The 27346-nt window shown below is 43.6% G+C and overlaps 1 protein-coding gene across 1 annotated transcript; it reads right to left on the bottom strand.

Annotated features, from left to right (window-relative positions):
- Positions 1 to 2142: 2142 nt before the first annotated feature.
- LOC119171252 (uncharacterized) lies at positions 2143 to 9275 on the bottom strand. The gene is made up of 4 exons (XM_037422198.2): positions 9128 to 9275; positions 8439 to 8491; positions 6302 to 6373; positions 2143 to 4748 (listed from the first exon to the last, which is right to left on the bottom strand). Exons 1-4 carry the CDS (start codon positions 9192 to 9194, stop codon positions 2829 to 2831), a joined length of 2112 nt encoding a protein of 703 aa, XP_037278095.2. The 5' UTR covers positions 9195 to 9275; the 3' UTR covers positions 2143 to 2828.
- Positions 9276 to 27346: the final 18071 nt, after the last annotated feature.

The raw sequence follows: 27346 nt of genomic DNA, 5'->3' as shown, positions 1-27346 counted from the left end.
CAACGTCGAGGAGTAAACATCGAAAGACTTGCATGTTTCTTTAACAAAGCAAGTAGCTGTTGCGTCTGTGAAGGTGTCAAGTCGTCACTAATGGCTGCAGTAAAGGCGGAAGAAGATGCAGGGTCACCCCTAGGGCTGTCGTTTGTTTCCTTATTTGAATGTTTGTTTACTTGTCTGAACACCCATTTTTTTACATCTCATAAGTAAGCAGATAATGGTCCTAAAATTTGATGCGCCTATTCCAAGTATCTATTTCAAATCTTTTGGCACTGTGGAAACGTAGTGAGCTGTGCTGCCTTCCGCTCAGCTGACATTTCATACTATATGGAGCAGTTTTTTATGTGGTTGTGACCAGATACAGCTCGCTGCTACTCGTCTGTGTATAGAAAATATCGGTGCTAAATGGTCATTTTGTTGGTATGGAGCAACTTCTTGGCTAGTTAGATGTTTCTGCTTCGTGAAATACCCCTTCGTGCTGTCTGCATACCCCAACATGCTGGGTGACTGTGAAAGAAAAACATCACCGGTCCTGAATAATACAATTGTTATTCATGAGTATGTCATGAATGATATTATAGTGGTTTGATTCTGTCCAGAGAAGTGGGCGTTTGTAGTAAAGGGGCAGCGCGTGGTGCCTGGTGTTTCCTTAGGTCAAATGTCCTGTGTCATCAATGTTACATTTATTAACGTTTAGTGCGTTGTATATGATTCGCAATTTATTCGATATTGCTGCTCGGCGAAATGAATGGAAACTGGACAGCGTGAGCTACACAATGCCTTTGTAGCGAAAATGCCTAATGTGCTGAATGCCAAATATTCTGTGCCTCAGAATGTTGAGTGTAATTTATTAGTGGCATCATTGCTGTCCGGTGTTATGGGCCTTTATACTACCAGAATATCGCACTGTGCCTAGTGCATCAGCAGTAAAAATGTCCTGGTTCCTGAGTGGTATAATTTTCTAATTAGGTATGTTTGTGTCCTGTTCTATTTCCAGGATATCTCTGCCTGGCCCTATAGACACTTGCATCTAAATAGGTCATGCTAGCAGGTGCATTTGCAGGAAGGACTCGCTCGCTGGATTTCGTGTCGACGGGTTGCACCGCCGTGATCTCCAACGTCAGCGCTGCTCTGGCCCACTGTATCGCCCTACGTCATCTCCTGACGCTGACAAAAGCTCTCGCTGAGTGGTGCCCCGTCCTCGGACTTCTGCGACCGTTTCCATATTTCCTATCTTTTCCTTATTTCTGTATGTGGGCATCTCTGCCCCAGCTCCTATCTCTATCCCTGTCTCCTTTATTTCTCCCTATCCCTTTTATTCCCTTCTTATACCCCCTCTCTTGTGAGCTACTGTTGAGGTGTCGCACTATGATGCAGACAGTTACGGGGCTCACTTTTATCTTCTTTTCCATCTTTTACGAATCACTTACACGCACATTTCCACGAAAATTCCGAGTCACAAATGGTAGGTTCCCTGTTACGGAATAAGTGGAGTATGATATTCAAGCGGTTAGGAACCCATTGAAAAAGCGACTAATTGTACTGCAATAGTTATTGCTACCAGGTGCTTCTGCAGTGTAAATGTCCTGCACCAGGAATATTATTGGGGGTGTCTGTCAGTGTCTTGAGTATGCTTTATTGTGGTACAAATCTGCCCAACGACAGGTGTAATTGAATACTGTGGTACCACATGCTGTGTGGCCCTTCTGTCTTGAAAGCTTTCTACTCATCGTCACAGAAGAAAACCGTGCAAGCGCTCCTGGGCTACTTACGAACTACTGGCCTGTCGGAACGCCTTTGAGTGGACTGATTTTGTGTGTGCATGTGTGTCGGTGTTTTTCTCTTATTTATTTTTTAACTCTCCCTTTCTCGTTCAACCCCTATTCCCCAACCCCAGTGTGGGGTAGCATACCGGATACTAGCATCTGGTTAACCTCCCTGCCTTTTTTTCTCGTTTCTCTCTCTCTCTCTCTCTCTACGTTATGCATAAAAATTTGTTAGCCCTGAATGATACTGTATTACTCTTTATTTGGCAGGTGAATCCTTGAATCCTCCTCCAGAAAAGTGCATGTCCAATGTACCCAGACATCACGCTCTGCCAGAAGTCTCTGTTGTGTAAATGGGAGCCCAGATTCATGCATTACCTCAAGTATAAAATAGGTTTTATTATAATTTTTACAGGCAATACATACTTGATATATAGAAAAGTAGGTTCTAAAGTCAAATAGAGCAATACGATTTCTTTTTCAAGACATAATTTAAGCAATGATGAAAGCATAGCTAAAAATAAAGATGATAAAATTTTAATCAGAAACAAACAATTTTGATGCAAAAATAAAACTAAATTATCCTAGGAAGGATAAGAGCACCCAAAATAACAGGAGCGAGCTGAAGCAAGAGCTTGTACCTGATTATGTTAGCTGTGGTTCTTCAGTTATTGGCAGTTCAGCACTGATTATATGTCCACTAGCAAACACGTCAAAACACGTGCTACCAGTTATCTTCGTAGTGAAAGTTTCCTGAGTTTACAGGGGTAAATTTGTTGTTCCTGAGTACGCTCAGTGCGATTATTTAGTAATTGAATATTTGTTTCAGATGGAATGTCCGCTCATACGCTTCTCGCAATCTTCATAGTGCACGTGTCGTGGTTAATAAGGCACACTTCTCATACTTGAATATTCTAACTGTGATTTTTCAGTGGTTTGATATTTATGCCCTGTTAAATACACACTTGAACTCTTGATATAACGCGTACTTCAAGGTTCATCAGTAGTGGACGTGTTCAGGGTCGTGTATGACACACTTGTTGTCGCTGAATATGTTGAGTGGGATTATTCAGTGGTAACATATCTACTTGTGCGTCCAGAATGTTCCGTGCTCACTGGTGCCTCTGTAGTGTGCGTGACGTGGGTTTGATGTGGTACATTTGTTGTACTTGAATATGCTGAGTGCGAGTCTTCAGTGGTTGGGTATTTCTCCGTGGTAACATATCTACTTGTGCGCCCGGAATGTTGCGTGCTGAGTGGTGTCTCCGTAGTGTTTGTGACGCGCGTTCGATGTGGTACATTGGTTGTACTTGAATAGGCTGAGTGCGATTCTTCAGTGGTTGGGTATTTCTCCGTGGTAACATATCTACTTGTGCGCCAGGAATGTTGCGTGCTGACTGGTGCCTCCGTAGTGTGTGTGACGTGGGTTCGATGTGGGACATTTGTTGTTTTTGAATATGCTGAGTGCGATTCTTCAGTGGTTGGGTATTTCTCCGAGGTAACATAACTACTTGTGTGCCCGGAATGTTGCGTGCTGACTGGTGCCACCGTAGTGTGTGTGACGTGAGTTCGATGTGGGACATTTGTTGTACTTGAATATGCTGAGTGCGATTCTTCAGTGGTTGGGTATTTCTCCGTGGTAACATATCTACTTGTGCGCCCGGAATGTTGCGTGCTGACTGGTGCCTCCGTAGTGTGTGTGACGTGGGTTTGATGCGGTACATTTGTTGTACTTGAATATTCTGAGTGCGATTCTTCTGTGGTTGGGTATTTCTCCGTGGTAACATATCTACTTGTGCGCCCGGAATGTTGCGTGCTGACTGGTCCCTCCGTAGTGTGTGTGACGTGGGTTCGATGTGGGACATTTGTTGTACTTGAATATGCTGAGTGCGTTTCTTCAGTGGTTGGGTATTTCTCCGTTGTAACATATTTACTTGTGTGCCCGGAATGTTCCGTGCTCCCTGGTGCCTCCGTAGTGTGCGTGACGTGGGTTTGATGTGGTACATTTTTTGTACTTGAATATGCTGAGTGCGATTCTTCAGTGTTTGGGTATTTCTCCGTGGTAACATATCTACTTGTGCGCCCGGATTGTTGCGTGCTGACTGGTGCCTCCGTAGTGTGTGTGACGTGAGTTAGATGTGGGACATTTGTTGTACTTGAATATGCTGAATGCGATTCTTCAGTGGTTGGGTATTTCTCCGTGGTAACATATCTACTTGTGCGCCCGGAATGTTGCGTGCTGACTGGTGCCTCCGTAGTGTGTGTGTCGTGGGTTCGATGTGGGATATTTGTTGCACTTGAATATGCTGAGTGGGATTCTTCAGTGGTCTGGTATTTCTCCGTGGTAACATAACTACTTGTGTGCCCGGAATGTTGCGTGCTGACTGGAGCCTCCGTAGTTTGTGTGACGTGGGTTCGATGTGGTACATTTGTTGTACTTGAATATGCTGAGTGCGATTCTTCAGTGGTTGGGTATTTCACTGGGGTTACATATCTACTTGTGCGCCTGGAATAGTGTGCGCTGACTGGTGCCTCTGTATTATGCGTGTCGTGGGTCTTATATGGTACATTTGTTGCCCTTGAATATGTTGAGGGGGATGTTTCGGTGGTAGCATATTTCTGCCGCGTAAAATATGCAGTTGTACGCCAGGAATTGTGCGTGCTGCCAGCTGCATTCATAGGGTAGCTGTAGTGGGTAATATATGGTGAGTGTATTGAATACGTTTTTCTTGTTTCTTGAGGTATTGAATGTTCTTGCTTAGTAAAACTAGTCTGTCCTGTGCTCGAAGCGTGCTTAGTGCTGGATGACACTGTAGAAGATATATGAGCAATTCTAAATGGGGCGTTCGTTGTCACAAGGTATGTGCTTCCTAATTCACCAGGATTTTTGGTTGTTTGGAGTCTTCCGATTGATATCGCTGCTAAATATTCGCGGACCGTGACACATTTTCCATTCAAGCACATTCCGGGTGTTCTTCTTGTGATCTGCAATAGATAATAGCGTTAGGTTTTTATCTGTTTAGTTAGCTGTTTTCTGAAAAACATGTGCGTTTCTGCTCAACTGAAACTAATATAAACATATAAAAATATTCAAAGGAGTGATTTTTTTTTGAGAGAATGTGTAACTATATGACCGACAGTGTATTCATATGAAGTAAATTCTGAACCACGCCTGCCATAAAACAAGCGATCAATCAAACGTTGTGTTTTCGCATCTGCAGAAAAAATATTTCGATGCATTTTATTGCATCTTCTATCACGATGCAGTACCAGTGCGAGATGATGCTATTCTGTGGAGGATGGGAGCCCGTTCTTGTGAGAAAACTCGCCTAAATGCCACTTCAGTTAAACTTGCTGTTGGGCGAGTTATTTTTGTTAATGAAGCAACATTTTAAGTACGAAAGTCGTAAGTGTAAAAAATTTTAGAAAGACAAGAAGGAACACAGTGCACTAAACACCAGCTTGCTTTGTTTCAGTAAAATACCTCATAATGTACTGCCGGTAAACGCATGGGTGCCACTGCTGCGTAGCTAATCAAGCATTAACAAAAAAACTGCACTTTAGACTGACCTAATAGATTTAATTGCGGCTGATACCATCTGCGCCTTTGTTTTCAATACGATAAGCTGCCAGTAACTCTTTTTCCAGTGTATCAGCACTTCTTTCCACAATCTTAGCCTGGTCAGAATCTTCAACACAACCGAAATAAAGTCAAGTATTGCTTTGCGTTTGCTCTGTGTACTGTGCTTCTTGGTGTCCCCTCTAAATATCTTTACTTTTTTAGTTGACACTAAAATATCTCATGAATGTACCGCTTATGCCAAATATATATTGAAACATTATGATACCCGGCGAGCTCTGTGATATGCCTCTTAGGAAACTTGAGATAAGTTTCCAAAAGTACGCATGCTGTGCTAACGCAGTGTAGTAGGAGTTCTTGGACGCTTCTGTGTGACCTATTCTTGAGTTCATAATATTCTGAAACACGAAGTTTCGCGTAATAATTAGGCCATATCTCTGGCTAGATATTTTCCAAGGTTTTCTGATTCTTTGTTTGTTGTAAATAATTTCCGAGTGCACTACATTATATGCCATAAACATATATTTCCCTGTTTATGTCGCTTTAGCACCGATATTTTGAGGATCTTTGTAATATATCCCATTGCTGTATATGCCCAAGTTAAAATCAGGAGCTTTTCGAGTAACATAAGTCTATCTCTAATTCTAAGCAAAATTTTCACTAACATTAAAATTGAAATGCGCGTTGAATGTTATTTACTTTTTTGTAGGAAAATTTATAGTCGTGCCTTCTGATAATTCTAATGCTTGAATAACCAAAAGGACCATGGTCATACGACAATATATATGTGGCTTGTTAATTGTTTTTAAATCAGAAGCATACGGCGTTACTCATCTGGCTTAAAAATTGCCTATTCGACTGAGTGAATACATAGTGTTCATTTGACGTAACAGATAACGTGAAATCTCGGTGTCAATTGAAAATTTTATGTACCGGCAAAATGCAAAGAAATCCTTACTTTACAAAGCGTGCCATCTGGAACCGGATCTTCATCGTACAGCGACCCTCTGCAGGCCCTATTCTTCTTACGCTATTGAACGGTGTGAAAACAAAAATGTTAGTGTTTCACTGCTGGGAAACTATGTAATTTTCGTACAAGTTGTGGCACTATGAGTATACGCCCAAAAATTTTATACTTATGCAGCGATTTGCTTTGCGTTACAATGTTACGTGTAGCCTAAAAGTTTCCGCTTGTTAACCGTAGCCACCGACAGTATTACTTCGCATTAAGTCAGCAATCAATCGTATTCGCTCGAAAATAATTAGGTGCGGAGAACACCGAACATAACGAAGAGCGGTAAACACCGGAAAATAAAGCAAAGGACCAATGATGACCAAGGATGGTGCTTGTCTCCATCGCTACCTGTTCAGTGTTCTTTTTCGGGCTACACAAATCTTCAAGAATAGAACACGAATCAGCCAGGGCCATCACTTCTATTTTATGACCTGATGATTTTCTCAATTACCTTTCTTGTTAAATTGCACAGTTTCTGCAATAGGTTGCGAATAATTTTTCATTATTTAAAATAACTTTTTCTCTTCAGTGTTCACTCGGGAAGACCGTTTCACTAGTAAATTAGTAGCACTTTCTGACTGCAAGTACATGCACTCTACTGAGATTAGTGTCACTGATATTGTCCTATGTATAAAAAATTGTCAAAATAAGAAGATTCCGCTGAATTAATAATAATGATACGATGATTCTGAAGAACAATGTTATAATTTCAAGGACTATTGTCTTCCATACTTTTTGTGAGTCACTCTCTCCTGCCTAATGAAAAATTGGCAAAATTACTATAATTTATTTTATCAGGCGACGAAACTAACGAACGCTGTTATAGAGCCATAATATTGACATCCTTGAACACAAAATTACGTAAAACATTGTGCAGCATATCGATACTAACAAATATTATATTGATAACAAGCATCATTTTAGCAAACTTTTCTCATGGGAAATACAACTAGAATTTATTAACCAACTACCACAGATTATAGACGAAAATATTCAGACACATTGCTTATGGTAAAATTATCGGGGAGAATTTGACGGCTCCGCTCATCAAGTTTATTAGTTGGGGTCGCTTCACAGAACTTTTATTTACGAACAGCATAATAAAGAGGATAATTGTATCATTCCGTAAACAATTCGCAGGTGTTAATGGTCACTCAACTCCCTTTAGCGATGTCTAATGTGGCGCACTTCAAAGTAGCGTCCTGGGCCCCTTGTTCTTCATTTACATAAATGACTTTCCGTCCAGAAATTAGAAAAAAAAGTTGTAAAGTCAAAAAGCGAAAAGGTATAGTGAAAGTGGTACAAAAAAGAAAGTAAAGGGTAGAACCCACACATGTTACCCCGCACCTCTTTCATTTATATTGCATTGGAGCAATACAACGTTTAAATGTTAGTCAACGCTAGTTCTCTTATTTTTTAATTCGTCTCTTCTAATTCTTGCAGTTTTTAACTTTTTATTATGTTTCAACAACTAGCCCAATGAAACACACTTCAGGTAGCAAAGCCGTAGCTGCCACAGACAAGACCGAAAGCATACTTGGTTCTCGCCTTTCTTTAGGTCTTTGGAGACTACTGCTTTGTTTCCTATTCTTTCATTTCTTTTTTTTCTTTTTGTGTTGCTTTTTACAGCTCCTCATACCTCGAAGAAGAAAATAGCGCCATTTCAATTTCCAACCTTATTTAAAATGAGGCTTGGCATACACTTTACTGCTTCACACACTTTTTTCTGTCCAGACGCCGACTGCCAGCATGGACACGTGCCACTGCAAGAGAATATGTGAACACTACTCCTCCTAAATGTAACATGGCAGGAATGACAAGGTGCTTTTGACAAAGATAACTCCTACAGTTGAACCGTCATCCAGACTGTCTGAGGCACTTCCTCTGTTTATTCTGCATATCCAACTATAAAAAGGAAGCTTGAAAAGACCATATAGTTTTGGAAATTCGAACAATAAAGCAAAAGAATAGCAGCGCAAAAGACTATTTATTGGACCTACAAGTTTTGTTCATTTCTGTTTTTTTAAGGGTGTACGCTGCAATCGTAGTGTTGTGTTTGCCAAAAAATTGTATTGCTTACAAGTCTTCTGGAGCCATTGTCATCTTTCTGCCGCAGTCGGTGCCTCCGCTTAGCTGTGAGCAATGAATAAATGACAGTATTTAATGGGCGATCATGGATCAGAAAATTATTTACCATCGTTATTTAGAAAGATATTTGTGTTCATTTAGAGTGCCTGAATTATTTAATAATATACACTTATAAGGTTGCTATATTTATTATGCTTCAATAAAAAAAACGCCTAACAAAACTTAAGAGCCGTAGCAGTTGTCAGACATCAATTATTCGTAAGAAGGTACGCAAAAATGGTGTAAAAAAACTGGCTATTCAGAAAATTTTTTCAATATTTTATTTTGCACGTAACAAACTGAAAAAATCTGTGTGTATGATACCTTGACCATGCGATCACAAATTTTTAAAAAATTCAAATTTTTACGAATCATACCACAATAATTGCTGAAGTGGGATGTTCGTTTTCTAAGAACATTAATGTTTATTAGTAACATTCTGCACAAATAATGAAAAGTCCATTTTTGCGTTGCGACGTGCACACTTACAAGTGGCTTGTATGATGCCTACTGATAGCACCATCACTTCACCGCAAACACATTCTCCGGTAACCCACCAGGATATTTACAAAAATGCAGTGAAATAAAATATATTTTGCTTACTCAACACACGACGAAATAAAAAAATTGTGGTTTACTTACAGAGCAAAGCACTGTCTGAGACTATTAAAGCGGCAGCCAAAAGTGCACATATTAATGCAGCTCGCATTTTCAACCGGTTGGCAGGAATTAGTGCCCTTGTCCGCTGAGTGCAATGCAGGCGCCTGTTCCTATCGTGAGCCTCTCTCTAAATGCACGTGAGTACGCTTATCGCAATACAATGGGCTGTGATAAATACGCAGTGTCTTACTCCTAAGAGAAGGCAGGAGGAGTGGATTGGCTGATAAGCGAATACAATTTGATGACAGCTGAAATTTGGTACTATGGTTTGGCAGCAAACTTGTAGCACAATTCATAGATCAGTTCGGTTCATTTCAATGTTTGGAGGAACTACGATTTCTGAGAAGTTTAGCAAAGATTGGCTTCCGTTTTACTTGTCTGATGACCACCACACGTGAAGTACAAGAGCATCATATATGCTACAATATATTATACTATACACTATATATGGGTACCCGCAATATCACCACCTCGTCAGTTTTTTTATTGTTATTTTCTTTGTGATTTCTTGCATGAGTTGTTTTTGTTTTCAGAACGTATCAATATAGACAATATAATAACTGATGTTTAAATGCGCATAACAAGCAACTTTTTAATCTCTTTATGTCGCACACGATGCAAAATGAACATAACCCACCCATAGAAGTCGTCGCCCGTGATGAATATATTTTTCTGTATTTTGACAGAAGTATTTGTCTACCTGCGTTTGAAATTCCTCTATATCTTCATCGAACCTTTTTTGTGCATGTTGCACATTCAATTTTTTATTACCTTGAAATACATTCTTCTTAGTTGGCTGGTATTCTAAATATATTTAGTGTGTTTATGTGTTCCACGTTGCTTCATCTGGTGTGCATTGCGTATAGTGTTGCGTTCTCGCTCTACTTTTTAATGGCGACGTTCTTTCCTACTGACTATTTTCGCTGCTGCTTAGGTTTTTGCTTCTTTTCGTTTTATAATTGCTCATAGGTTACTTGTAGAGCTCCATCGGCTCCTTGTGGATATTTTGACCTCGTTTGTGACACTTGGTAGCATCGAGTATAGCGTCACGGCCGGGTTACTTCAATAGGCACAATTATTTGGGCGTACGAACCTACGTATACGCAACAATGCTGCGGGAGACAACTGTGCATGGGCAGTACGTATCGTATCGATTCTCGAAATGCGCGTGTACGCCCGTAACAAACGCCACGTACGTAACGCAATGGTTACTACGTCACGTTCTCGCGAGACCGTGAAGACACCACAACGAGGGCGCATGGCGGCTAAAGTGGCATTCGACGCAGACAGCAACAGCGAACCTGATGCACGACATGTGTACATCAAACTTAAACTCCAGGTTTTTATGCCAGACAAGGTACACTCAAGCGGCGCGTTCCGGTATTCGGGCGATTCTGAAAAAACGATTGCCCGCAGCTTCCCTCGAGGGAACACTGAGGAGGATGCGGAGCATTCAATTGGTTAATGGGGTGTTAAAGTGCGACTTACTTGGGTCGATGGCTAAATTGGTTAACGTGGTTGTGAAATGGGGTGTTAAATTGCGACTTACTTGGGTCGAAGGCTAAATTGGTTAACGTGGTTGTAGGAGGGGGTGTTAAATGAGTGAACACGTACACACGTATGCGAAAGGGCGGCGCTGGTCGAAGGGACGTCGATCATTGTGTTTGTGGATTCGTTGGAATTGATTTCACCGCGACCTTGGACGTCGACGCGCCGTACAAACCAACCGACGAGCGGCAACTGAGCGAGCGAGCGCCGACCTTGAGTATATATACAGCGCGACAGCGCATGCACTGTCAGCTGTTGAATGTTCTCGAAGCGCGACGGCGCGTCCACTGCGCGTCCACTGGAGAATCATTCGCGTCCACTGGAGAATCAGGAGAATTGTAGAATGTTCTCGAAGGGGAGAAGCGCGCGCGGCACAGATGGTGGGTGACGGTGCATGCGCGCGTCAGCTGTCGAATGTTCGAGAAGGGAAAGAAGCGCAACGGCGCATGCGCGCGCGTCAGCTGCCGATGTTCTCGAAGCGCGACGGCGCATGCGTGCGCGTCAGCTGCCGATGTTCTCGAAGCGTGACGGCGCATGCGCGCTACATTATACAGCTAGCGAATACAGCTAGCTGTATAACAGCTAGCTGTATACAGCTAGCTGTTAGCTGTTAGCTGCTAACAGCTAACAGCTAGCTGTTAGCAGCTAGCGAATACAGCTAGCTGTATACAGCTAGCTGTATACAGCTAGCATTATACAGCTAGCAGCTTCGTGAAGAGGAGAAGCGCACGCGGTGTGTAGAGGAGGAAGGGTGCACAGATGGTGGAGGAGTGAAGCGCGCGCGGTGTGTAGAGGAGGAAGGGATGCACAGATGGTGGAAGAAGGAGGAGGAAGCTTGCAGACGGCGCCGCACTACAAGCCTCGAGTATTAGATGCTCCGCATCTAAAAAAATGCCTGGCGGCTCACAGAAATCCTCAAGCAAACGCCTCTGATATGTTGTGTGTGGGAACGCGTATCTATATGCCAGGCCTTTCGGCAAACAGCCCACGAATAAGAAGACCGCTTGGTTCGTAATTTTAGACATGGTGCAACGAAACACACGTTTGGCGTTGTTCGAGCTTTCACTCCTTAATCGTGCTGGCAGTACTTCGCAAGGTCATGCATACCTAGAACGCGACTAGTTGTTACAGGCTGCGCTTAAGCTCCTCCGCTGCAGCGCGGGGTAGAACGCTGAGGCTGATTGAGGGCGAACGTGCCCAATCTGGCGCCGTTTTTACATAGCGCACCCAATTTTGAATCAACAAAGGTTAACGTGCGCGTACAATGAACCCAAAAACGATGCTAAAAATTTACGCCGCGAAGCCGCGGCTGAATTTGTATGCATGTGGCCCTTACCCTGGCCAACGCCCTGGCAGTGAAGATGTTTTAAAAGCGAAACATTTCTTGGTGAATTTCGGCGACATTAAGCGTATCTATTTATCTATCTATCTATCTATCTATCTATCTATCTATCTATCTATCTATCTATCTATCTATCTATCTATCTATCTATCTATCTATCTATCTATCTATCTATCTATCTATCTATCTATCTATCTATCTATCTATCTATCTATCTATCCATTTATCTAGCCGCCTAAGACGTTTAGCTATCCTGGCCGTTTGGATAATGGTATCGATACCAGACTTGGTATGATATAAGACTGTATGACGAACGTAGCTGACAAGTGAAAACATGAAAATCATGAATGTATGTCATAAATGTCATGATTTAGACGTCATGGTATTGCTGCTCTTTCGGTGGTTTCATTCGCATGATATGTTGCAAAACTGCTATGGTGTAAACTGACCGCACGGCGAGCACAAGCGACAGACCCTAACATCAAAAACATGACAACGCCACCATGGTGGTCTAGTGGCTAAGGTACTGAAGTGCTGACCCGCAGGTCATGGGATCAAATACCGGCTGGGTCAGCTGCATTTCTGATGAAGGTGGAAATGTTGTAGGCCTGAGTACTCAAAATTTGGTGCATGTTAAACAACCCCAGGTGGTCGAAATTTTCGGTGCCCTACACTACGGCGTCTCTCATAATCATATGGTGGTTTTGGGACGTTAAACTTCAAAAACCAATCAAATCAAATCAAAATGTTGACGTTCGTGTCATGTAACAACATGACTACATGCCACACTGATTCTTAACGAGCTTATGGTGCAAAGAAACACCAGAGAAGGACAAGCGCAAAGGGTGGCTTGTTGGGCGAGGTGGCTCATTCTTAACGGCCTTATGGCGAAAACAAAGACAAGAGAAGGACAAGCGATTGGGTTCAAATCCCGGCTGCGGCGGCTGCATTTTCGATGGAGGCGGCAATGTTGTAGGCCCGTGTGCTCAGATTTGGGTGAACGTTAAAGAACCCCAGGTGGTCGAAATTTCTGGAGCCCTCCACTACGGCGTCTCTCATAATCATATGGTGGTTTTGGGACGTTAAACCTCACATATCAATCAACCAATCATCAAGGACAAGCGAACTCTGCCACACTGATGATGTGTTCGCGGCCATTTCGCTAGCTTCTTATGAACCAAATTCAGGTATACGGGACGTGAATGAAGGACGAAGGTATGTGATTGCTGCAAACATAATAATCATGAGATGCATGCCATGTAACAACATGACTACATGCCATGCTGATGATGCGCTCGCGGCCGCTTCACTAGCTTCTCATTAACCAAGTTTGGTATTACGAGACGTGAATGAATGACGAAGGTATGTGACTGGTGACATGATAATCATGAGATGCATGTCATGTAAAAACGTGACTACATGCTACGCTCATGATGCACTCGCAGCCGTTGCGCTAGCTTCACATGTACCAAATTCGGTATTACGTGACGTGAACGGACGACATAGGCAAATTACACGTAAGAATTTGATGATCATGACATGCGTGTCATGTACCAACATCACTACCTAACCACACTAATGATGCGCTCGCGGCCGTTTCGCTACCTTCACATAGGCCAAAATTGAGCGTTACGTCACGTGAATGAATGACGAAGGCAGGTGACTGTTGCAAACATGATAATAATGAGATGCGTGTCATGTAAGAGCATTATTACACGCCACACTCACGGCACCAATACATTTCGACGTGAGCCGGCGGACGTGTGCGCCGGCATTCGTTTTATCGCATCGCGCCGGTGGTGACACTTCTGGCGCCAATATCCCCCTAGAAAAGATCAGTGGATCTGCCCACTGGCCTTCAATGTGGATCTGCATGCCATGTACTCGCAGGCGCACGCTGCGCTGCGTTGTTTTGACGCATACGCGTTTGAGCGCACACAGCGTCCATCCGTCACGAAAAGAGCCAGACGTGGGTGTTGTTTAGATAGCGTCGTCGGCGCGAAATGAAACATGTCGAATTTCACGCCAGTTGCCACCGGGCTAGGCCAACGGACGCTGGTCACGCCGGTCGCGCCTGGCGTCACACTATAGAGTGCTCACGTTTTGCTAGCGTGGTGTCGCTGCGCCCAGCCAGCACGTGCGTCAATGTTGCGCCGGAGTATATTGGGCCCTTCATGACGCGCTCGCCACCGTTTCGATAGCTTCACATGTACGAAACTTGGTATCAGAGGAAATGAATAGACGACGAAGTTAAATGACACATCGAAACTTGATAATCAATTATGCGTTTAACGTAAACCATGACTACATGCTACACTCATAGTGTTTTCGCGGCCGTTTCTGTACTTTCACATCTACCACATTCAATATAACGTAACTTGAATTGACGATGAATGTAAATGACATCTTCAAATTTGATAATCATGATATAGATTTCATGCAAACATGTCTACGTTCTACGCTCATAGCACGCTCACGGCCGTTTCGCTAGCTCCATATATACCTAAAGTTAGTATCAGGTGAGGTTAATAGGTGACGAAAGTAAGTGAAACATGGAAACATAATAGTCATGACATGGAAGTCATGTACGGTATAAATTACCTCCGCCTCTCACTGTTGTGTTGATTTTAAAGTGACCTATCTCCCTTCCTCATTCGTACTTCGCATATCAGCGAATCCCACTGTACGTGGGATCTTCCACTTTTTGGTGCAGATAACCAAGGCCATGTTATTACTGGGACCTATTCGACCATTCCAGTGACAATAGGTGGCGCATCGAAAGGTCGAAATGGCGGATGAGGCGGTGATGGTACGAGTGTTTACATCAGCGTCGTAGAGCGTGAAGACGGTGTTCATTGGTTTATGACTACTGAGAGACCAAACTGCATCGCTGTTTTACCACCGCTTGACAGCTTTGGAGCACGGCTACCTGGCACCGCCTGCGTCACTTGAATCACCGAATAACATACTTCTAACGTCGGTGGCGCTGATGAGCATTCGCAAGCCCTTGCATCTCAAATTCGACTTGTGTAGTTGAGTGAAACGCATTATGGTACGCTAAACAAAAAAAAAATTGGCAAATCCCACGTACAGTGGGAATCGATGATAGGCGAAGCACGAATGAGAAATGTTGATATGTCCCTTTAAAATCAGCAAAACGTTGCGAGGTGGAGGTAAATGATGTCGTACATGACTTCCGTGTCATAATTATCATGTTTGGATCTGTCGTTTACCATCGTCATCTACTCACGTCACGTGATACCAAATTTAGTATATGAGAAGCTAGTGAAACGGCCATTAGAACGCTATGAGCTTGGTATGTTGTGTTCTTACATGACACGCGTGTAAAGATTATCATGTTTGCACCATACATATATTTTTTCATCCATAGACGTCACGTAACTGCAAGTTTGGTAGACGCTGAGCTAGTTAAACGGACGCGAGCGCATCATGAAGCGCCCAATATATTCCAATGTAGCGTTGACGCGCGTGCACGCTGGGCACAGTGACGCCACGTTAGCAAAACGCGAGCACTCTATAGTGTAACCCCAGGCGCGACCAGCATCCGTCAGCGCGGCCCGACGGCCCCCAGTGCCAAACGCGACGTGCTGCATTTCGCGACGATTCGTTACCCCGACAACACTGCGTCTCCCTCTTTTCGTGACGAAGAGACGCCGCACGCGCTGAAGCGCGCATGCATCAAAGCAACGCAGCGCGGCGTGTGCCTGCGAGTATATGGCAGCACCGGTGCCTCGCATGGCAACACGGGCGTGACGCGACCAAATGAACGCTGGAGAGCACGCGCGCCGCCTTACCTCGAAATGTATTGGCGCCTTGACTGTGACATGTAGTCATGATCTCACATCACACGCATCTCATGATTAGAGAGTTTTAGTACTGCGGAATGGTGCTACGTACGCATCACGCAAGCGCCTTGCGTTACGTGGCGTCGTTTGCCACTAATCGCCTTTTAGTACGCCGTAGTACCCGCGTACGTAACGTGTGTGAAGCGTGTTGCGCCATCTGGTATATCAAAATAGAAGCACGTGTTCAATAGAAGCACGTGGCCAATGTGAGCCAATCCAAGTGTTATAGCCAGATTATGGCCATATTTTAAGCCACAGAGCCGGTCGGTGCTTGCCTTCGATGCCGCCATTTTGCAAAACGAAGTCTCGCGCTTTCGCGAACTTGTTCGAGAGCGGCGCGATCAGCTCATACGTACGCACGCACGCATCTCATGCGTGCGTACGTAGCGGCTGCGTACGTAACGCGATACGTGCGAGTTGCGGTCTGCGCATGCACACTACGCAGAACGTGGCATCCTTACGTACGCAACGCCGCCACGTACGCAGCGTACGCAGTACTAAAACTCTCTATTATCTTGTTTGCACCAGTCACATACCTTCGTGATCCATTGGCGTCACTTAACACCAAAATTTGGCATATGTGATGCTAGCGAAACGGCCACGAGTGCATCATGAGTGTGGCATGTAGTCAAGTTGATACATGACACGCATGTCGTGATTATCATGTTTGGATGTGTCATTTACCTATGTCGTCAATTCGCCTTGCGTATACACGATTTGGTACATAATAAGCTAGCGAAACAGCCGTGAGTGCATCATGATTTTAGCAAGTAGCCATGTTGTTACATGACACGCATGTCATGTTTATCATGTTTGCACTAGTATCATACCTTTGTCACCTATTCACGTCACGTAATACGTAATTCGGTATAAGCGAAGTTAGCGAAACGGCCGCTGGCGCATCATAAGCGTGGCATGTAGTCATGTTGTTACATGACACGCAACTCCTAATTATCATGTTTGCACCAGTTACATGACTGTTACATGACGCGCATGTCATGATTTTCATGTTAGAGTTTGTCGTTTGTCTTCGCCACGCAATCATGTCTTACCATACCAGTTTTGCAACATGCCATGTCAACGAACCCACCGCAACAGCTGCAGGACCACGGCATCTAAGTCATGACATTCATGACATACATATCATAATTGTCATGTTCTGACTAGTCAAATATGTTCTGCATACAGTCATGTTACGCCATACCAAGTTTGGTATCGATACCTTTATCGAAATGGCCAGGATAGCTAAATGTCGCAGGCGGCTAGATAGATAGATAGATAGATAGATACATAGATAGATAGATAGAAAGATAGATAGATAGATAGATAGATAGATAGATAGATAGATAGATAGATAGATACGCTCAAAGGCGCCGAAGTTCGCTAAGAAATGATTCGCATTTAAAAAGTGTTGTGGTACGCTTCACTTGCAGCGTACGCAACGTAATTTTTACAGCGTAGGCAACTTCTGCGAACACCAAACTAATAGTGCCTAATAACGCAACATCTACGGCATCACTTGCGTCGCACTTGCACTAACACCCTACAACAGGAGCTCGGCGCTTCTACCTCTATGCAAGCGCAGCTCGTTATGCAACACACTAACAGTGCTATGAATTAAGTCAAACGTCATCACGATTGTTACTCTACTCGACCATGCTATCAGATAAGGAGCATGTATGACTCGATTTCGTGAGCTTACGTTATGATTTTATTTCTGCGAAGTATTTATTAGGTCTAGGCCAGACTACATCAGGTATCTAAAAATGATTCGGCCTTGGCTGAACCTAATGCGTACATTGCATTTCATTCTCCATGCAAACAAAAATCTTACATTCAGTATCCGCCATTCTCTCCCAATTATGACAAATATTGTCTTTTTTTTGTCCAAAAATTGTACCCGCTGCGCCCCCCTCCGTAAGCTTTCTGCGACTAATACGGTTTCGCAATCTCTTTAGGATCGTAGAGATTGTACACGAGTACTTTCCACACAACTTATTTTGCAGTGCCTCAAAAACCGGCCCATTATTGAAGAAGCAATGATATCATGTGACGACGTCCCTTCATATCACGTCACAATCACGTCGCGGTTATGTCCCCGGTTTTCGCCTTTTTTTTACGTCCACACTACGTCATATGGTGGCATCATCACGTGATGACAATTTTTCACATCGCCCGGGCTCACGCCGCCCACGTGTGGCGGCAGACAACTTTTCGTTTGCAGGGGTGCATAGCTTCGGCCTTATAGCAAAATTTGTCCATATGTCGTTTGCGTCTTGCCCTGGTAGGCACTTCTATTTGTAAAAATAGGATTTTTTCCAGAAATTACTATTTGGATATCTAGCGAAACAATACACAGGCGCAATGTTGGTCATCTGACAAACATTTGTAGTGTCATGTCCCGTAAATTCAAAAGGACAAACAGTGGTTGCCAGTGACAAGAAAAAATATGAAATGCGCTCTCCTTTTTTTTTTCAGTTTGCTGACACGTGTACTTTTTTTTATTCAACCAGACAACTGTAAGAATTCGTTTTTTTTTTTGGGGGGGGGGGGGGCGGGAGTGTTTTCGCGGTGAAGAGATCAGCGAATATTTGCTTCGTTGTCAATGTTTGTTTGTTACGCTTACTTCCACTAGCTCATCCACCTCACTCATCTCGATATTAAAAACAAAATAGGAAGCATTGTTCGCCGCTTTTGGCAAGAATAGGTACGCAATTAAATAGAAATATGTCCGGTCAATGTGTGTGCATGAGCGTCGTCTATATCAAATTGAAGAACAGTTTTTCTACTCAATCGTTTGCGCGTGAGCACGGGCGCCTGCCGCAGACATCCAGGATAACCTTGGTGATACGATCATGGTTCGTATCTTCTTCTGTAAGGACCCGCATGTATTTCTCGAAAACAAGGCGCGTGATGATGCGTCATCCACTTCTCCGTGTACCCTTAGCTGGCTTTCTAAACTACAAAAACACTGAACATTATCTAATCTGGATACCTACGTGATAATACACAATAGCAACAGATACACCAAAGGAGCAGAATGATACCTTTCTTGCGCTTGCGAATTTTCTACTTTGATACTGGGCTAATGCGTACTGGTGTTACGTGCGTTGTAGAAATGTCGCGTGTATTCTAAGGCGGATCTGTTCCAGAATACGGACGATAATGGGCGTTGTTCTTGAAAATCATTAAGCTCCACTCGTCTTCTATCCAGACACACTCCTGTTCTTTCTGGATGTTGAGAGTTATTTATATATAACCTGGCATGGTACTGTAATAATCGCGTGCATATAAGTTGAAGCTGATTGGCATGACCATCTCCAAGCGGCTGCGCACGCAGTGAACATGACGGCACACAGCTCTGCAGAGACTTGACGCTCCAAGATGGTACAAGGACCGCTTCCACAGCTGAATGCTACATTCGGTTCGGACACTTGCGTCAAAGTTGGGCGTTTCGCTGCCCACCAGGCACTTTGCCACAATATCTGTATGCAGGTGCACAGGAGGATTCTACACTGTCGTTCTGTATGAAATGAACCACGCGAATGCTTGGCCTGCGCTCTGTGGTGGCTGCCTACAGCACCATCAACCGACAAGTAAAGAAAGCACGTTCGTTTTCAGCGTCATCTATGGTCAAGTAAGATGACGAGTTAAGGCCGGTAGACAAGCGCTGCTAGACTACGTTCCCCGATGATTCACGCAGCGAGCGATATCGGGTGATTACTCAGCAGCTTGCACCGTGGTCGCGAACAACGTTTTATATCTTGGCAGTGGACTACGCATTGCAGGTGTGAGCAGAGACAGAGTGCAATCTAGCAGCGCTTGTCTACCATCCATAACTCGTTATTATTTTTTTATTTGGCAGCAGATGACGCCGAGAGCAAACGTGTTGTCTTTTGCTGTCGGTTGATGGTGCTGTAAGCAGCCACCGCAGGTTGCTTACAGCAGGCCATGTGTTCGCGTGTTCACTTTAATAAAAGACGACAGTGTACATGCTAAACACCAGAAAAGCGGTATACGACCGAAGCCACCGTCCAGCACTGAAATTTGTGCAGGCGACGAGGTTTTGCTAGAGTGAGGTGCACTATCGCTTTCAAGCAAATTGCGCCCAATCTTCGAAGGTACTTTTATTATTTCTGGGCGCTCTTGAGAGAACACTTGGCGGGTATTGCCTATAGATGTTTATGCGCACACCAAAAAAAAAAGAACAAAAGCAACTTGCTGGTGCATGTGTCACCAATGACGCCGTGCATCCACTTCTTCCGGTCTGACTCAGCTTATTGAGAGCCTTCGCGAAGAAGTACAGTAATTATGGCTAGAAAATGTGACATCCGGTATAAATAAAACCCACCACGACTGTCAAATAGTTTCGGTGCTCGACTGCCAGTGCGAAGGTCACGGGATCGAATCCCGGCAGCAGCAGCATTAGATGGAACCAAAATGCCGAAATGAGAGTTGGGTCAACGTACACGCGGTTTCTAAAAGCCTGAAATAGTTTCTTACCATCATGGTTGTCACCATTGCTTGTTTCGGCACCAAGCGAGTTAGCAGAGCTATGCCCCAACGCGACAATTGAGGTAGGCAAGAAGGAACGTCTTCCTCGCATTCTGTGTGGCGTATGAAAGAAGCGATCCGCATACTGGTGACATACGGAGAGTCGAGAATTGGACTAAAATGTCACTGTCTAAATGACAGGCTAATTGCTCGTGCCCAATTTTTAAATAAAGTCGACAGAGCCCATCTTTTATTACACTGCAAAGAATCTGTGTGTGAGCCAATTCTTCCTGAAGGCAACATTCTGGGTAGAGACCGGAACAAATAAGCCCGTGAATGCAGGGAGGCGTAGCTTGAAGATGATTGTAATGAAGTGATAAAGCAAGACAATCGTCCTCTGATATTGTACATTTCAATAAGGCTCTGTTGAAGGGCGTATAGAAGCAAACACAATAGCAGGCAGCGTTTGCAGTAAGTCAAGTGGGCCAACCAAAGATAAATTCTCATGTTGACCACCCCCTGTTCTATAAGTCTAAGTGAACAATGAGGTGAGCAAAGCGCTACGCACACGAGTGCCAGAAACCAGTGGGTAAAGATATCAATGAAGTACTAACAGTGACAAAGTTCATTCTTTTAAATCTCCTCAGCAATGGCAGCCTAAACATATAACAGAAGACGAATAGCGCCTTCGAAAACGTAACCAGCATTTAGTCGATTTTAAAGCCCGATTTGCGCATTTGATGATCACTTGATTTACTGCATGCCGCTTTGAGGCACTCACGAATGAGCCGATGCCTTTGAGATAAGGTTACTGACTACATGTTTTTCTTGAACATGAAGTGTTATTAAATATATTCCCGCTGTCCTCTTGCACAGCTTCCCAGTGTAACGTATTTATTGTGGTGTAAACCTTTTGTTTGTCTGTTTGCATTATTTCTTATACAGGTTAAAGTGAAACACAATAACACAAAAGTAAATGATCAATCACTTGGTGTATATTTAAAACTGTATTCATTTATTCATTTCATTTCATTTATTGATACTGTCAGCCCTTTGCGGGCTATAACAGGAATGGAGTTGACTCATATAAAACAGAAATGTGCATAAAAGAAACACAAGAAACAGAACCTTCACTACTGGAACAAATCATTTCAGAGCACATACAACAAATATATCATAATCGCTAAGCATATAGTTTACAGAGAAGTTAGCGAAAAATAAGAAAAGAGAGCATCACTGCCGAAATACACTTCATTTTTTGCGCATAATAAAACACATAATAAATATCATAGCCTAGTTACAAAGCATGTTATTCACACATATTCACAATCTTAGCGCATGTTATCAGAGTGCACTATATGTTTTATTGCTTCATAAAAGTCAGTAAGCGATTTGATTTTCACAACTGATTCTGGTAACGAATTTCACTGCTGAATCGCCCTGGGGAAGAAGCTGTACCTGAAAAAGTCATTATGAACTTTGGGGAGCGGTATGTACATACTGTGTCTGTGTCTTGACGTTTCTTGTGTGTTGATATAAAAGTAAGTGTCGTAGCTTACTTTAACGTGATTATGAATTATCATGAAAAGGAATTTCAGCCTTTCATATTCGGTGCGTTCAAGTAGAGGTAGGAGCTCTGCAAGTTTGCATAATTCTGTAGGTGAATGGAAACGACGGTATTTATTATTATATACCTAGAACTAAGTCGCTGTATTTTGTCAAGTTTCAAACAGTTAGTTTGGGTATAAGGATTCCACACTACTTTAGCATATTTGATTATGGGTCTTAGCGAAGTTTTATAAGCTAAAGTTTTAATATATTTTTGAATAGTAAACTTTTATTATCCAAGAGCAGTAGTGGGCATCTGCCAACAGTTTACACATATATTCGACAAATAAATGTTAAAAATAGGCTTTCGAATGAAATATTTTAATTTCTGAACAATTAACGATCTTGCGCGGTGAATGTTGATAACTGCTACAACGACGCTAACTGATAGCTAATCAGCTGTTTTTCACTTATCTACCACTTATTATTTGTTCTTACAATACATGATTGACCTCCATTTGGAATAGGAATTAGAAAGCGGGGGCATACTTTGAGGTATGTATTTATTTAGGAGAGCCAAAAGTGTTGGGCGTGTTCATGTACCACAGCCAAAATTCCACTGTGCAACTGTTCATTGAAACAAAGCAGAAATACACACACAGCAGGATACGAATCGCAGCAGTTCATTTTTTTTACCTTTTTCTGGGAACCACATACAGGAAGACAATCAACAGGGCCAGAAACAAGAAAATATTACACAAGGGTAAGGACCAACTCCTATAACAGCATGAGCTGCCGGGGAATACGAATTCTGGCTTTGACGCCAGCATAAATTCTACAAACTTTATAAAAATGATTTAGCTTTTTTTAGAAATCTCTCGCGATAATGCAACTCTATAGGCCGCATTTACTGCTCTGCCATTGTTAACATGTTGATTCGTTCAATATGGTAAATACAAAGAAGCTTTGAAATTATATGCTTGGTGCCTATGAAGTTGGTATTTGAGTGCACCATTTAAATGTTTGTGTTAAAAATTGTCACAAGTGTCATCTTAAATTCCCTATAGGAGCAGATCAACTCAAGCAACAATTTAATTAGGGCTATTTAGACTGTTTTTCGTCTCACTTCTAACTTCTTATGGACTGCCCTCTACCATAATAATCTTGAAATCTATTCAAAACAGGGTCATTAAGGTTAACTTTACCACACTTTGCGAATGATTTCTTTGCGTACTGCAGGTATCTCAAGCATCTATCGATCTATCTATCTATCTATCTATCTATCTATCTATCTATCTATCTATCTATCTATCTATCTATCTATCTATCTATCTATCTATCTATCTATCTATCTATCTATCTATCTATCTATCTATCTATCTATCTATCTATCTATCTATCTATCTATCTATCTATCTATCTATCTATCTATCTATCTATCTATCTATCCACTTACGTTTCGTTTGGGTGCACTTTTGATTGATCGCACTGTTAGCATGGAGTAAACCAAAATTAGTATGGCAGAGTAAGATGGTTTGAGAAATTTGCCTCGCTGTCAGTAAGCCGTTTGCCATACCTGAATAGTGTGACAATTCTGTCACGTACGTTCTGAAACCCTTTCCACAAGACCTGAGGTATGTGCCACCGTCGAATAACAGTTTATATCTACCAAGGAACAGCGAGAACAGGCTTGAGCAATTTTAACACGCAGGTGTTAAAAAAAAGCTGATATCGCCTGCGTCTACCCGGTGAACTCAAGATGTAAATGTCACGGTAAAAACAGGAATGCAACCTCAGCATGTGCGCGTCGAATAAGTGTTCTACTAAAGAGCCACGGCAGGTTTTGGAATAATTTTTAGATGCAAAGCAGCTTATGCGCAGCGCAATCTGGTGAGTGGCATCACCACGCTCACTGCGCATGCGCCAACTCTCCCGCTCCTCGAATGGGCGCGAGGCAGGTGAGAAGACCATCTACACTTGTTAAAGTGAGAAGAGGGAGAGTGGCGCATGAACAGTGGAGAGTGGTCGGTGACCGAAGGCCCTCTTCTAGCGTGAGAGCGAGCAGGTACGAGAAGACGGCAGAGCGCTGGATCACATCGTTTTCAAGGCGATAGTCTTTCTTGGGGACCTTCGACGCAAAAACTTTGGTCTGTCTGTCTGTCTGTCTGTCTGTTTGTCTGTCTGTCTGTCTGTCTGTCTGTCTGTCTGTCTGTCTGTCTGTCAGTGCATTTGTCTGTTCGTCCACTCTTCACGGCACCGGGCACTAGAAATGGCCGACCCCATTCGTAGCGCCCACCAACGTTGCTCAAGATTTAGCGTTCATACTTGGGCAATTGTCAATTATGAGGAGTTATTGCGCAAGTATGGGGCACCATAACAACACGTTCATATTCTGCGTGTGCATCTTTTACTAGAAAAGGCATACATAAGTAATTTCAAGGACCGTAGCGCTTATGACGCTGCGCTGACTATGCAAAGCTTGCAAGAAAAGGTGGGTGTTTCCAACACTTTGCTGAGACGCGATGGTGGTAGGACGTACCCGTTGCCTTGCGTTCTACACCTTATCATCCCTGAGACGGGCGCGCACACCCGTCTCATAGCCACGCGCTTCGTTTTCCAAGAACACTGCCAGGTGGCGCTCATGTATCACGTGTGACGTGACTTGATGCGCTCGTTCGCCTGCGCTTCACGCTCGATTCAATATAACGCTGCACCTCCAAAATTCCATTCCGAGATTTTCTTGCGCAGAACATCAAATAAATTGTTCACTCTCTCCACACTCTGGACTATCGTCTTTCGACGACATTTGCAGAATACTTGCAGATACTGGGCCACTTTTCTCGTCTCCCGTTCATATCTCCGCCGCAGCTGTGCGGTCGTATACGCGTGTAATGCTGCGCGCTCGTACCTATACACTCTCCTAGCAACGCTGGGTATTAAGTTTGTGGCATACACACGGTGATACACACAAATGAGATGGGGCAATATAAACGTTATACCACATAAAGATGGCTTGCACAAGACTTCAGAAATGTAGCTTCTGAAAGAAACTGGGACTCGGCGATGGCAGCTTTGATGACAAACGAGTAGCATCCACGCGATAACTACGCGGGAGGAATGTCTCTGCGCTTGAATCATAAAGTAACCTGCATGTGACGTTTCGGTAACATTAATATAAGGTCGCAAACGACGCATCCATACATGCTGATGCTCAAACACAGCACTTTCAGTGACGTCAGTAGAAGCTATCTGTACACAACTTTACAAACAAGTGAACAGTACACGAAAATCTACAAGTGCAAACGAAAAATGGAAACACAAGGGAAATGCAGTGCTGCTTCTCATTACCACATGGTTTCGTTTAGTGGGAGATGGCGAAAATTTTAAAAGTATATCCTAATGTTCGTGAAACGTTCATTGTAGTTCCAGTGACGGCTATAAACTTTTAAAACGTTACATATGTACCTTTATAATACATCCAGCCCGTCGTGTTAACACCGATTGTAAGTTAGTGCATTGCACTAAAATTCCCGTATGTAGCAGTGTACAGGGTTATCTCTCTCGCAAGCAGCAGCACTTCATCTCAGTTTACCGCTTTCGCACTTTCCAGATCAGCTAGCGCCACCGTGCGGAATTTTTCGGAAGCTGGAAGACGGTAACGGTAGGTTGGTGTGGGCACGTCGGTGTCGTGCTGCACCAACGCCTTCTAAAAAACTCATGCCTAAAACGTGAGCCGCGAACGCGCTGCCCTACCATCTGAATTTACCCTCCTCTTTCGGTACGAAGGCAAGCGTCTCGGACGGCCGCCTCCTGCGAACACAGCAATGCTCTCACAGTTGCCTCCGAGCAGCCGTGATGTCACGTGGCAGAGCGTTACGGGTACGGTTATGTCACGTGACTGTGTTGTACGGACGCCAGTGGTCTCACGTGGCGGCTGGTCGCAACACAAGGCAGGAGGCATGGCCGCCGAGATCGCGTGCTGGCAGGAGACTCCAAATTTAAAAGACAGCGAAGTTCCAGGCATCGTTTTAGGGGCGAAATTCCTTATAGCGAACCCGTTCGTCCCTCGTAGCTGTTGTAGTATGTAACAAGTATAACATTTTGATCTCCAAGGTGGTGCTGGTGCGAGACTTCTTCTGTGCGTTGTTGAACAATAAAAGATAGTGCTCAATCTACATGCCAATGGCTGCTAAAGGGGAATGAAAGACAGGAGCATTCGGCTTTTAGCTAACGCGCATGCTGCGATCCCCATTAGAAGCAGTTGGCATCTACATTGAGCACTATCTGGCAAGAAAGGGTTGCTACGTTATACTCTCTGGGTGTAACCTCCTTAATTTTAGAAAGGTTTAGCGAGCGTTGAGCCGTAGTGCCATGAATACAATGAACTATAGTATATACCATGAACTCGAGGTGGTTAGAGGTGCAAAGTAGATACGAAGCACAATCCGAAAGAAAGTAAAAGCCGAATACTCCTGTCTCTCATTTCCCATTACAAGCCATTGGCATATACATTGAGCACTATCTAACAGGAAAACGTTATTACGTTTTACTCGCTGGGCGTAACCTCCATGGTTTTAGAAAGGTTTAGCGAGCGTTGGGCCGCAGTCCCATGAATACAGTGAACTAGTATATACCATGAACTCGAGATGGTTAAAGGTGGGAAGTAGACCCGAAGTGCAAGCCGTAAGAAAGTGTGCGTGTGCCACCTCTCGTTTAGTCCTTGGAATGTCCGCTGGAAGCGGTGCTTCTATATGAGGAATATATGATGAAAGTATGCGAGATGGTGGTACTTCAGGTGTTGAATAGATGTACGAACGGACACACAGACAGATGCATGTATACACGCATGAACGGACGCAGGGGCGGATGCATGGATGAACGCAGGGACGGATGCACGAACAGACGCACGCACGGATGCACGGATGGGCGAATAGACGGTCACACAGACGGACGCATGGACGGACGGAAGCAAGAACAAATGGACGGACGAATGCTTCACCCCATTCTCCATCATTCACTCCGAAGATATGCTGCCATTTTTTTCTGGGAGGCGTTGGCTCCACCGTAGCAAAAAGCGGGCTAGGAGTGAAGAGCAATCGCATGTGTAGCGTTTCTATCTTCGAAATCCCCCCTGTTTCACTGCGTCCGTGTCACTCGATTACTTCGAACAATCTTTTCGCAGCTAAGCTGGCGTGGGGAACCACACATATTGCCATAAACGTACCGTGTGGCACTTTCTTTACACCAGCGCTACCGCTGTTACCTCTAAATTTGTGCATATCGCACAGAGTTTGCACAATAAGACCAGCGATAAGCAGTGCCTCTCCTTCGACAATACATTGCTGTGTTTAGCGTTTAGTGATACCAGAGGCCCCGAACGCCGCCTGATTCTCGAGACGCGCA

This window comes from Rhipicephalus microplus, chromosome 3 (assembly GCF_043290135.1).
Source record: "Rhipicephalus microplus isolate Deutch F79 chromosome 3, USDA_Rmic, whole genome shotgun sequence".
Lineage (NCBI taxonomy): Eukaryota > Metazoa > Arthropoda > Arachnida > Ixodida > Ixodidae > Rhipicephalus > Rhipicephalus microplus.
This window is presented reverse-complemented; position numbering and strand designations above follow the sequence as displayed.

Coding starts and splice junctions, on each gene's coding strand:
- LOC119171252 (XM_037422198.2), bottom strand. CDS start 9,194: ATGCGAGCTGCATTAATATGTGCACTTTTGGCTGCCGCTTTAATAGTC. Junction 8,492..9,127: donor CTCAGACAGTGCTTTGCTCT/GTAAGTAAACCA, acceptor CATTGCTCACAG/CTAAGCGGAGGCACCGACTG. Junction 4,749..6,301: donor CAGATGGCACGCTTTGTAAA/GTAAGGATTTCT, acceptor TATCTATTGCAG/ATCACAAGAAGAACACCCGG.